Source organism: Procambarus clarkii, chromosome 34 (assembly GCF_040958095.1).
Source record: "Procambarus clarkii isolate CNS0578487 chromosome 34, FALCON_Pclarkii_2.0, whole genome shotgun sequence".
NCBI classification, from domain to species: Eukaryota; Metazoa; Arthropoda; class Malacostraca; order Decapoda; family Cambaridae; genus Procambarus; species Procambarus clarkii.
Window position 1 is genome coordinate 36,325,266 of NC_091183.1, and position 13,714 is coordinate 36,338,979.

The window sequence follows — 13,714 nt, forward strand, 5'->3', positions numbered from 1 at the left end:
GTTAAGGTAGGTTAGGTGTTTAGGTTCTGTTGGCGATTATTTGTACTTGAAGTACGTGAGTAAAGGATTTACAGCGTTGTGGTTTGAACAGTTCGACAGCGAAGCACTTTTGGAGAAACGTTTGAACGTCATCAGTTGTGAGTCGTGTGCAAATAGTTTTTCATTTATGAACATAGGTTTGGTGGCTGCATGGAATGAACATTGGTCTTTGTTAATGAGGACGAGCTGCATAAATGGTATAATTCCCACAAACTTACAAAGCAAGTGTGTGGTTGGAAGGTTGGTGGCTGCGACTTGTATTATTTGATATACCATTAAATAGTTAAGAGTTGACTGTTAGAACGTGGGACGGGTGCAAGTCTTATAATTTAATTGACACTTTACAGGTTTACTGCAGTCTCTCAAGTGACACAAGTGACACTGGGTGGACACAGGTGTTGTACAACAGTAATGGTTTTACCAACACTTATGTATCAGAACCAAGTGACATATCCTCGATGACCCAGCCTTACTTCCTGAGTAAGTCTCAGCACTTCACCTTTACAAAGGTTTAAAAATTGTTTTATTTTCTTTGTATCTTGGGATAATAGATTACGGTAACTACATTAGCCACAGATCTGGTCTAACATTAATAACAGAACCAGTTCAAAATCGCAACGGCACACACGTCTAGTTCTCATAGTTTTGACTTACTCAGATTAGGCAAAATTGTAATTCATTTTGCTGTTTGTGGCGTGATTGTTAAGACGTTCCCGCCACCGCTGCTAAGATCATTCATATAATGGTCACGACATTCTTGATTGTTTTTACATGATTGCTATTCAGATATGTTTGAAGGCGCCAGGCACCTGCGCTTGCTTAAGTAGGTTCATGCGGCAAGGGGAGGGGGGATGAGAAATGTCTACCCCCTTTGCTTGTTGCCAGGTGACAGCTATATACGTGCCTTCAAGACTCCCATCTGTAACTGTGGCGACTGCTTCACTCTGTATATAGCCTGAAGGTTGTGGTGCCTCCTGGCTTATTAATCACACATGATCCCCAGACGTAGTTATTCCCCACCCTCGTTCTTTCTTTACGTTCAAATACCCTTTAATATATATCAAGTTGAAAGTGTAGTTAGCTACATTTCTTTTCATTTCCACGTATTGAATTTAACCAGTGGTTTTTAAATCCTGAGAGTAACAAAATAATCAGAATAACATGAATGTCCTTCTTCAGTGTAACAATTTAACCTCAATTGCTGTGATAAACTCTGATGTATATTATATTTCTAGAAAATAATGAATTGACCCCTTTATTGTGTTGAGTTAATCCTTGTAATATGTTGATTTATCCAGTTCATTACTTAATTTAAGAGCGATAACTCAAACTTTCGACTACAAATACCTTTCCCTTGTCCCTGACTTATGATGGTGTTTTTAATATAATTTGAGTAACAGTAGTTGTTAATATATTTCAGGGATAGAGAAGCTGTCAGCACTGAACTGGAACGGTACAACACCGCGGCCGCTGGTGTTCTGGGTAAGTGTATCTCTCTCATGTACGGATCCTCACCAATTGACACACAATACAACACCTTACCAGGCAGCGTGACTTATACACATGTACTCCAACATGTACACCATCATGTACACCAACAACATCCACACTAAAACCACGGTGACACCGCTCCTTCTTTCACGTTCACGTCAAAATCATTATTGAACAGTATACAATATACAGTATATGTTATCTATGTAATACAGTTTAAGATTATCACAGCTATGGTATAATTTTGTATACAGTGTCCCAAGTTTTCTATATTGTTAAAAGTGCCCTTAATTATATACTGTAGTTTATTCCGTTTTCTCTACCATCAGGTTCTTTGTTCACATTCATTGTTGACGCCTTTATCTTACATTCTTTGTTTCTTCTTTATTAGTTCAACATCACACTTACTAACGATAAGAGTTACTTCGCCATCTACAGTGGGGTCCAAATGGCACAAAATAACCCATGGACTCTAACAGCAGTGGGAGACTACCATGGAACTGCTGGTAAGTAATTATAGTGACGACATTACAGCAGTGGTTAAGTTGTAATGGTAGTTATTATCCTGGTCGGAGACTGGGCCACTGGGTCGTTGATCCTCGGAATCTTCAATACATGGTACTCTTTAATAGAAAAAATAGATCTTTTTTTATCTTACATTTACATGATATTCTTTGCTATTGAAGAGTGAAGTATAATTCTTTCTTCAGCATTTGTGTTCAAGCTAACTTCAGTTATCAAGATATATTTTAAAATGTTTGTTTTGAATAGGTCAGAGCAATTCGGTGATTCGACCGTGCTACCTGGTTACTTCCAACCAATTATTCTACCCGGCCTTAACCCACTTGACCAATATATTTTTAATGTTTAATTATTTATTATGAGTAGCATTGTTGTACTCTATTCATGTTTGCCCTGGGCTGATGCTCCCCGCCCCCTCCCGCCGGCCCGCGGGTGTGGGCGTGGGCGGCCTGGTGCTGGTTTTTTTTTCAGGGATATTGGCTTATATTTATGCTTCACGGGAAAATTTAAACAATATAAAGTAATTTTCTCTGTTGCTAATTGGCGTTAATCATTGTATTTTTAGGAGATTCATTTTCTGGGAACTTGAATCAAAAATTTCAAGATCTTTGGTGGCAAGAACGTTCGGGAGTTAATTCTGTAAGTCATTTTAGTAGCAGTGAAATGAAATAAAGTTAATGACAAATATAAGAAATTAATGATATTATTGTTAATATAAATGAACAAGTTGGAATCAATAAGTAAATATGTTTGAGTGGTTGATAGTATATTAGTGATGTGTCTGGGCCGCCCACAGAGTCAACTGATCCCTTCACCCATGACCTGGGACTCGCTCACCAAGGACACCTCCCAGACTATAAGGAGTGTCGCCCTTTTTGTCCGACCTCAGGATTATGACGCCGGTGAGACCGTCGGATTCCGGACTGATTTCTAACTGATTATACTGTAGCAACTGTTTTGCTGTTTGCAGACAAGTATTGTCATTTCCTTGCATGTTGGTTTGTTGCACGTCTTAACAAAGCTACTATGTATTTAATATATACGTATCAAATCTGGCTACAAGATACTTTAGTATATTGAGATCATATATGAATATTGTGGCTAAAAAATCTAGGGTGGGGGCCATTGAAAACATCTTAGAAAATGGCATCCAGGAGAGCGAGAGACTATATTGATCAAGTAGCAGGCGTTGTGTTTGGTGCTAAGTAAACACGCCATGATTGAAGTTGGCTACTCTTACTGATGGACATTTTATCTACAGACTGTACATTGAGGAGTATAGGGCAGTAATATCTGCGGCCTGTATGGCACACACAGTACACAACAGTCACGAAATTTAACTGTACTGCGCAAAGTGCCTTTAGGCGCTCTGAGAGTTGTGCTATTTTTTTTAATTAGGCTAAATTTTCATGGTTTTTTAATGTTTCGAAATGGAAATATTTGGTTTGGAAACATTTTGACATTAACTTTACTTGAATATTTATAAAAACTACAAAAATATGTCCTTGACAATTACACTAAAAAGTTTTTGCCGAAACCAGGTGCGCAGTGCAGTGGTTAACTTTGAATTAAATGGACCTAGTACTTGATGCAGTCAAGGTTTGAGCCATGTGAGTTTTAAACACACACACACACACACACCACAGTGTTATTAAGTTGTGGGACCAATTACCGGGCATTATTATATACGTGGGATCACTGGATTGTTTCAAACTAAGGAGCTGCCTCGCATGCAATAAAAGGCCTCTATAGTTACTTTTATTATGATCTTAAGGGGTAATAGACTTGCAGTTGTGTTTATTATTGTGCTCTTATTAGGTTTATACTTCCCATCACAGTCACCACTTCGTCACCAGCCCCTCTTCTGTGGTTACTAGTCTCTCTCACCATTCCAATCATCCCCACCACGACCCCCTTCACCCTCCCATCATTTGTACTCACCCTCATCACCAGCCCCCTCCTCGCTCAGCACTCCCTTAGTACTGACATCTTTACCTGCCCCTCCCAGACCACTCCTGCCCCCCGGAGGTGGCCATGGCGCCGTGGTGGAGGAACATCAACATCACCTTCCCCATTGTGAGGAGTGCCGGCACTGTTATCTCGTACCAGTGCGTGGGAGAGCTCATCATGGCCGGCAACAGCACCACCATGGCTGAGAGGGTGACGGAGGACTCCACCACCTGTGTCGCGCTCACCAACGGCACCCTCGTCTGGAACACCAGCATCATCTCCCCTCCGTGTCGGCGTGAGTCCCTCTCTGCCTCCCGGGAATCTGAGGCATCTTCTGGATATTATCGCACATACAGTTTTCTGTGTGTTTAATTTTACATGTGCCGTTCTGTACCCCCAGAGCATTCCTACTGCCAAGTTGGGTGAGACTAGCCCCAAACCTCAGGCCTCCAACTTTGAACAGACTGATATTCTATCTTATAAATGCAGATTGTTCATCTGTACTGTGATAAAATAATTATTATAATTCGATATTTAGGGAGACAGGCAAGCAGAGTATATATATATATATATATATATATATATATATATATATATATATATATATATATATATATATATATATATATATATATATATATATATATATATATATATATATATATATATATTTGCATGTTCGGCTTATATATGTCAGTCATGTCTTATAATGAAATAATAAGCGCTCCAACACCCAACAAAGCAGGAGTTACACTTTATGGTAATCACATATTAATTGTTTGATACGTGGATTGGGTAATGCTTTTGTTTTGTTTATCGTAGGAAACTGGAGGTTTAGAGTCATTCAGGCGTATTATGACCTGTTTATTGTAATGTTTGGAAATGTTAATCCTAATGCCTTAGTTTTGGAGGAGTGTGAGTAATGTGTAATGTTTTGGCCAGTGACCTGCCCAGACAACTACGTCAAGACTGTGGACGGGACCTCCTGTGCTCGCTTCTCTGACGATGACGCTACCTATGGCATCGTCACCGCTTCTCTCAGGTAACACACACACACACACACACACACATGCCAATGATTATTATAAGGTTATAAACTAATGATTATTCATATGTCTACAAGCATTCTCACGTCAATTTATGATTTATTTATTAAATAAATATTTGTTCATGTTGACCAAACCACACACAAGAAGTGACAGGATGAACAACCCAGCGGGTTTTCTTCCTATTGGGGAGTGTTGTACATTCTGCTATGGCGGTATGTTCACTCACAAGATGAGTGGCGCTGCCCAATAAACTCGCCCCTCGGGGCAAAATTTAAATTTTAAGGTGAAGGGACGACGACGTTTCGGTCCGTCCTGGACCATTCTCAAGTCGATTGTAAGAATGGTCCAGGACGGACCGAAACGTTGTCGTCCCTTCACCTTCTAGTGTGTGGTCTGGTCAACATAATTTAGCCACGTTATTGTGACTCGTCGCCTGCAATATTAGTTCATATTGTTACAGGTGCCGCGACGAGCTGGCATCATTGGCGCTGCTAACGGAGTATGGCAACCACCCTAACATAGTCAACAACCAGTACTACTACACCGCCCACGTCAGGTATGGCACCCAAATGTGCTTTGTCTTCTACAATTATCATAAAACCCCCGTCAGCTATGGCAACTACGAACATAGCCCCACACCTGTGCTGCTAAACCACCCTCCACCAGCTATGGCAACCTTATATATAAAATTATATACCAAATTTGTCACAAGTTAACTTAGTAGTTAACTAAGTAACCTCGACGACATGGCTAACAGGTCTTGGTCAGGGTTCTTGTCTTACTTGTGGTCATCTGAAGTGGTAAATCTGGTGTTTCTTGTATCTCTAAAATCGGGTTGCTTGTTCAATAGCAAGTAGTTATCGAGGTGTTCGTCTAGGGCAGGGGTGGGCAATCTTTCTAAGTGTGCGCGCCAAAATCGACAACTCTTGGAGGCAACATTTTCTCGCGCGCCTATCGAAATTTTTGGAAACATCGCGCCTTTTAGTTATTGGGAGAAATTTTCAAATAAGCAAATATCACACTAGAGCGGTAATGTCACAGAATATTCCGAGAGTGATGATTGTTAGTCATGTAAGACTAACAAAAAATTTAAAATTTTGTGACGTAATTTTGACTTAAAGGTCGTTGCACTATGTTGATAGTGTGGGTATTTCTATTAGGCTTTAAGTGTAATTCTCGCTGCCATATACAGCCACACAATTTAAATTAACAACATCATTACTATGTACTCTCTTAACCCCAATGTACCTTCTTGTATAGAAATAAATAAATAAAAAAAATAAAAAAATTTAACACCAAGAAAAGAGTCAACAATAATTCAGAATTGTTCTTTTTGTTTTATATATGAAGTTAATCAGCAATAAGTTTTTAAGTTTTCCATAATACATTACAGTGCCCAATCTCATAATCGTTTTACTTTGCTAAAGCACAATAAAATAAAATAAAAATGAAAGACATTCTTTAATTAAATCTTCATCCCTTATGAAGGATATATACAAATTGCAAAACTCACAAAAGAAATGAGATTATGATGAGAAAAAGAAAGTTGGATACTTATTTCATTATTTTATAAGTTGAGCCCTGAGTTTTGCGTGCCAGAAAAAAGTAATTTGAGTGCCAATTTTGGCACGCATGCCAAGGGTTGGCCACTTACGACCCTGGGTTCTTAACTAGCACCTTAATTGGCACTGCAAAGAAACCAGGTTCTTAATGCCTCTGTTTACATACTTACCTAGTGTATCAACAAGCATTTGGTCAAAGATCTTCCCAACTACCGAGAGCTATTGTCTGACCTTTCATTATTATTATTATTAAAGTAATTATTTTAATTATCATTAGAATTATTACTTCATTTATTCTTCAGGGACTCATTGACGCCCTTCCAGCCGCCAAGCCCAAGCGGTATGAATGTTCCGTGCGCCCCAAATGAGACCTGCCAGGTGAGTGTGGTTGTGTGGTGTGTCACGTGGTGCCATCTTGCATTAATTAAAAAGTTAAGAATTAATGTAGCTGTACAAGACCTATTGGCCCTTTTTGAGGCAGCTTCTATTTGTATTCACCCAAATTTATTCATATATATATGTGTAACCCACGCTTGAAACAATCAAGTTTCAACACATAATTGAATTCCTCAGATTAGGCAAAAATTGTAATTATTTTTTGTCATTAAAGATGTTACTACTAATAATAATTGTCTTATCGTAATGTATTATTTGTTGTTGACAGCTATCGGGTAGGAACGAGTGTTATACCGTGGGCCAGGCCGCCCCCATCACCCTCCAGGGGCGCGCTCAGAGCTGCTTCCTCAACACCACTCGCTACATCTGCAGGAGACCAGGTCAGGTCTTCAAATGTATTTCTCGATAAATCTCAAATCTTTCTTTGAGGTCTACTCTACCTTATAAAATATGTATCTTAAGGTCTGCTTAACCTCTAAGTATTTCGTTCGTGTCTGATCACTGCCCAAATGTTTACCCCAAGAACATATGTTATTTGGCAACCCGTTCTCGCACTTTCGTATAGTCAATATTGACTTATTAAATACGTGCATATGTGACATACTAATTTATTGTGACTATTTTAGTTTACCTTGAAAAGCTTCATAGAAAACACCGACCTTACCTAACTTTCTTAGTATGTTAAGATAAGCATTTTATTGCTTCGTAATTACAATTATTACTTAACTTATTATAGGTATAGCATCTTATTGCTTCGTAATTACAATTATTACTTAACATATTATAGGTATAGGTTAAGTAATAATTGTAATTACGAAGCAATAAGATGCTTATCTTAACACACTAAGAAGGTTAGGTAAGGTCGGTGTTTTCTATGAAGCTTTTCAAGGTAAACTAAAATATTCACAATAAATTAGTATGCCACATATGCACGTATTTAATAAATTAATAAGTCAATATTGACTGTAAGAAAGTGCGAGAACGGGTTGTATTTGATCATCATGACATTTGAATATATTTGATATTAATCTTAAATTTCGTGTTTTTATAACTTGAAGCTTCCTTCTGTGATATTCCAAACAGCGTTCTGCCCCAATAACTATTCGCAATACAAGGGGCTGTGCTACAATGTTTTGGATACTGCTACCTACACGGGTGTCTACATAAACAGAACAGGCGATCACATCGAGGCTCTAAAGCACTGTATGGCCGACGGGAGCTCCCTAGCGTACCCTGAGAGCCTGGACGTCCTCCAGTATCTGGAGAGCCTCGTCAGGGTGAGCACCCTCAAACTTTACCAGTTTGGTTGGTTTGTCTTGCCATTGTTAATGTTTTTGTTCGTGTTCCTGTTTTAACAGTTTCATTTGTTGTCATTGTTGATGATACTAGTGCCTTGATGTAGTCTTCCTTCTTCTCTTCCTCCGGGATTGGGAAGCTGTTTAGGAAGGGTAGGTTGGGTAGAATTACGAATTACGTAAAAACTCTTACAAATTACGTCACTTTTCGCTCGTATGCGCACTCAGGCTAAAAAAGGACGTAACTAAAAATGAAATCGGCTCACGAAAGTGACGTATTGCCCCGTTTTCTGTTTTAAGCCCAGGAATATAGTATACTGTATACAGTGATTAGGTCAAATTACGTGCCCAATATGTATGAATATTGGATTTAAAAATCTTATTGGAAATAAGGAAGTTTATATGTGCGTATTACAAATGGAAACATATCTTGAACAACACTTTATTATAATATCAAGAACGGTTAAGAAATAGATAACAAAAACAAAAAACATTATGAAGTACGTAGAGCAGGGCAAGCAAAAATACACCCCAAAGGCTTCTTCCACATATACCAAAATCAGAAAAAGTTGGACCCTTAAAACATGATAAAACATGTCTGATTTGTTTTTCATTGTTTTTGCAGTATATGTGTACATGCTGATTTGTTTTTCATTGTTTTTGCAGTATATGTGAAGCATTGATTGGGGAAAGGATTGTGACGTTGTGTACCATGACTTTACCAAAGCTTCGTATGCTGTGCCACACGAAAGGTTGATTGGTAATGTTGAGGCTCAGGGTACTGAGGGCGCTAATTAAATTGGTTAAGAGCAGGGTTATACCAAAGGAAACAAAGAGTTAGTATAAGTGGAGGTATATATCAAGGTGGCAACCCGTTGTGTGACGAGTGCCTCAAAGCTCTCTTCTGGCACCGCTGTTGTTTGCCATATATGTAACGATTTAGATTCAAGATTGAACAATAATATTTGCAAATTTATGGACGATACCAAATTTGAGCGAGAAATAAATTCAAAAGTCGACTCAACCAACTTAATGTAGCACCCCCAGTACCGTGAGCCTCTATCTTTTTAATCAGTCTTTCATGTGGCACTGTATCAAAAGCTTTGCTAAAGTCAAGATACACAACATCACAAACATTACCTGCCTCTCAACTGCTTCAACTATGATGGAATAAAATGATAGCAAATTTGTTGAACATGAACGGCCGTTTATAAAACTATGTTGTGAATCATTTATTAATCTATGTTTCCAAGATGAAGACGAATGGGTTTTGTTTATCCAATATAAATTGGATAAGCTTAGATTAAGGAAAGACCTGGGTAAATACTGGTTTAGAAATAGTGTTGTTGATCTGTGGAACTGCGTACCAGGTAACGTGCCGGATCTCTAAATTGTTTCAAGTGTAGGTTAGACATACATATGAATGCGTTTGGGTGCATATAAATAGGAGCTGCCTTGATGGGTCAATAAGCATTCAGCTATGTCCTTTATTGACACGTTCTGTTTTTCATTGTTATACTCCACTACTCTCCCTCCTCTTGTTCCCCCTCTACCCTCTCTTCCTTCTCTACTTCCCTATCTTTCTTCCTCATCCTTTCCTTCCTTTCTTCCTATTTTGTCATAAATTTAAGTGACTTTGATAGTGACATTTAATGATGAGACCTTGAGGATGATGTAAGATATTCTTACAGCAAAAAGCACTGAACAGTGTAAACATCCAGACCTCGCTGCAGGAGACGAAGATTGCCATCATTGGACTCAACCAACGGTACTGTCATTGTGCTGTTTTGACTCTTGTGTGATATTACAACTGGTATTGGTAGTGTGTGATTGATGATGGGTGTAGTAGTGTGTTGGTGGAAACGTTTTTGTGGCGGTAAGAAATTCCTAGTGAGGTGTAGTGATGACTGACAGTGGTGGTGGTGGTGGAGGTGTAGTACTCATGTTGCAGGAGGTGGGGGAAGGGCGTGGATGACCGGACACACCAGGTTAGAGAAGTACTCTCAGGGTACAGTAGCAGGGATGACTGACGAAAAAGAATAAGAATAAAAGACTGTATTAGACTGCATCTAATACAGTCTTGTCACATTAACAGGAACTATATTTTGAATCTAGAATTGCATAAATGATGATATAAAAGTATGTAAATCAGTGAAACATAAAGCATAGAGACAAATTATTGAGTTAAGTGTTGATATCATCTAACATTTAACAACATTGACCTCCGCAGGAACAACTGGACTGGCTCAGGGGTGTACGCCCCCGACCCTGATGTTGTGGCTCTGGCTAATATCACGCCCGTTGAGGGGTACAAGCAGCGCTATCTCACTGTAAATGCTAACCCGGCTCAAGGATACAATTTAACCAATGCACTTCTTACTGATGAAACTGTGCATGTGCACTATGTAATTTGTCAACGCTACGGCCTCTATGGTGGGTTGGTGCCTCAGAATGATTTATTACACATGAGAGAGTAATACATGTTTATACCTGTGCTTATACATCGAGAGTAAAGGCTTATTATCAAACCATGTGTCTTCCTGGCAGAGTGTTTGGATGACCTCCCGCCACCTACAGAAAACATGACCTTGACTTGGGACGGTGACACACATGTTGGTAACACGGTCTTCTACAGGTATGTGTTTTGTATTAGAACCTGCCTGGCTGCCCTTTCCAACAGGTAGGTGCTCTGTGCCCCTGGCTACAGGTGGGTGCTGGACACTCCTAGCCGCCTTCACTTACAGGTAGGTGCTCTGCGTCCATGGCCGCCTTCACTTACAGGTAGGTGCTCTGCTTCCATGGCCGCCTTCACTTACAGGTAGGTGCTCTGCTTCCATGGCCGCCTTCACTTACAGGTAGGTGCTCTGCGTCCATGGCCGCCTTCACTTACAGGTAGGTGCTCTGCTTCTCTGGCTGTCTTCACCTCGACTACTTAAACCCTTCAAGGTCAGATGTTTTCGTTATTCTGAAATAAACCATTTAGTCACATATTGTGTTGATCGTTGAATATACATTAGTGTGATAACTACGCTTGAAACCAGAAATTTGAACCTTTGTAGTGCCCTGTTGTAGCTCTTGTGAGAAAGTTAATTTTGTTAAATGTATGACATACACACACACAAATATATAGGCATACATTATACGAGCACACATGCACACACATACAAGCATTCATACACATATACTCTCTAGTGCTGTTGAACATAACTGTCAGAACAGCTGAACTGATGTAAAACACAGACTGAACATTTTTCGCCACTTGCATAGTTGTGGCATGCGAGGCAGGAGTTTAAGAAAAGATGCAAATATCGTTACAGAAAATGACAGAGAAGTCTGTGAGGGGGATTATAGGAAGTGCTTAAAATTGAACCAGAGTGGAGGACCGGATTAGGGACAGATGACGGGTGGAAACCATTACGGACGATATGTCAGTAACTGAGGAGAAAGAGGAGGTAAAGAAACATCTCGAAGAGCTAGAGGTAAACAGATCTTGACATTACTGACACCATACACACTAGTTTTGACCATATATACATCATACTCACAAGTCTTAACAATACGCGTACCATACACCGGCAATACTGACACCATGCCCCTCTTCCTTCAGGTGTTACCCGGGGTACTTCGTCATGGGTAAGGTTCCCATGGTGGAGCAAAAATGGTGGTGTCAAGGGTTCCTGGGAGGCTGGATGAATGGTAATGAACCATCGGTACTCCAGAACTGCTCGGCCGTCGACGGTAAGACGCTCTCTCTACTCCAACTCCTCTCACCTTCGTTTGATATTACCTACTGCAAGACATTAGGAAACAACATGTAGTGATAAAAGGAGTTGTCATGCGTGTCAGTTTTGATGTTTAATAGTTGCACTAAGTGTCAGTACTGATGTCAGCAGTTGCAATACGTAACTTTCATTGCTTCTCGACGTCTAATACTTATAGGTAAATTAAATACCAAATGCTACCTCCAACAGTTGTCTGCCTAATGTTCTTCACAGATGTTTGTGTGATTATTGTTTTCTCTTACAGTTGTTTATGTGCCCAATACTCTCACACACAGGTGTTTGTTCACCTAATGTTCTCCTTCACAGCTGTGTATGTGCTCAATGTAACTAAATTCGCTAGTATACTTAGTATTTGTGGAAATGATGGTAATGGAGGCGTTAGAGTTACGGCACGTCACTCTTGCCGGCCGCCATAGACTAGTTGTTGTTAAAGATTCGCTACCTGGAACAAAAAGTTCCAAGTAACACGGGCTATGGTGAGCCCGCAGATAGTTATGTATAGACTAGACCCCGCCAGTCTGATCTCTTGATCTGGTTGTCCACAGTGTGTAACGAGACCAGTATTGGCCCGGTGTCGCCCCTCATCACCAATGTGACCAGCCCGACTCATCTTCAACTCAACGGCACCATCAACTTCACCTGTCCGTCCAACATGTCCACCCAGCAGGGCGACACCCACCAGAGGCTCACGTGTTCCCAGACTACAAGCGGGTATAGTTTCTCACCAGCCCTCGACCCCTGTAACGGTACGTCCATTATTACGTCTCCTTCCATCCTCTACATCACTCAAGTTTGGCTTGTTGAATGATATATATAACGTAATGTTTGAATGGTCCCTCCCCTTAGAAACAGTACGTGCTCTTGGTTGATTGTCCGTTCAAAGAAACAATTCATTCTTTCCCCAGTGTTGATGTCATTTTAAAGTAAAGTAATTGTATATGACTCGACAGTGTGTGCAGGACGACCGGTGGTAGAGAACGCCACCATTAACTGGGGCAGTAGTCAGTACAAGGTTACCACGAATGTGGTGGTGGCGACGTGCAAGTCTGGGTACTATCTGAACATCACCACCACCACACAGACACTCACCTGCGGCCTCACTGGCTGGTCCGACGCCACCCCCTGCTATGAAGGTATGTCACTCCCGCTCCACCGCCTACTCTGCTCAACTGGGAATTATCAGGAGAAAACACTAAACCAGTATGGCAGTGGAGTAGTTGACAAGAATATGTGAAGACTAAAAGCCTGGTTATGACCGAGGACAGAGTGCCCAGCTACTCTAACCATCGGGGATCGACCCTTGACCCTACAAGAAGCGAGGCTGGCACTGTACTCACATTTAAGAGCAAGAATTAACCATATTCAAATTTGATATTACACAAGTTTGTTTATATATATGTCAATACTCAACATGTTCTTCGTTCTCAGTTGTTAAGACTGGCGTCCTCCCATACCTCTCTAACCCTAACTCTCACTTTATGTAAAGTAATATTAAGCGCTCCTGCTGCAAGTCACTGAGAATGTGGACTTAACTATCACACTACCATTCCAACTGTCTGTCTGAGGCGCAGTTTATATTAGGTGACGTTTGGTGATCTTTGATGCCTCAGGTAACTTTGGGAGACCTA

The 13,714-nt window shown here is 40.3% G+C and overlaps 1 protein-coding gene across 4 annotated transcripts in view; it reads left to right on the forward strand.

Annotated features, from left to right (window-relative positions):
• LOC123761973 (uncharacterized) overlaps positions 1-13,714 on the forward strand; it is a 34,145-nt gene that overhangs the window by 12,176 nt on the left and 8,255 nt on the right. For all 4 annotated transcript variants that reach the window (XR_011230294.1, XM_069335801.1, XM_069335802.1 and 1 more), the window contains exons 5-21: positions 387-519; positions 1,460-1,521; positions 1,922-2,036; positions 2,618-2,691; positions 2,849-2,954; positions 4,061-4,297; positions 4,945-5,044; positions 5,512-5,607; positions 6,916-6,991; positions 7,278-7,389; positions 8,093-8,286; positions 9,996-10,072; positions 10,535-10,737; positions 10,852-10,939; positions 11,912-12,042; positions 12,632-12,832; positions 13,037-13,219. Coding sequence is in view for 3 of the 4 variants with exons in the window: in XM_069335801.1 (XP_069191902.1) it covers positions 387-519; positions 1,460-1,521; positions 1,922-2,036; positions 2,618-2,691; positions 2,849-2,954; positions 4,061-4,297; positions 4,945-5,044; positions 5,512-5,607; positions 6,916-6,991; positions 7,278-7,389; positions 8,093-8,286; positions 9,996-10,072; positions 10,535-10,737; positions 10,852-10,939; positions 11,912-12,042; positions 12,632-12,832; positions 13,037-13,219 (2,188 nt within the window). In the remaining variant the exon portion in view is untranslated. The remainder of the gene's footprint in view (positions 1-386; positions 520-1,459; positions 1,522-1,921; positions 2,037-2,617; positions 2,692-2,848; positions 2,955-4,060; positions 4,298-4,944; positions 5,045-5,511; positions 5,608-6,915; positions 6,992-7,277; positions 7,390-8,092; positions 8,287-9,995; positions 10,073-10,534; positions 10,738-10,851; positions 10,940-11,911; positions 12,043-12,631; positions 12,833-13,036; positions 13,220-13,714) is intronic.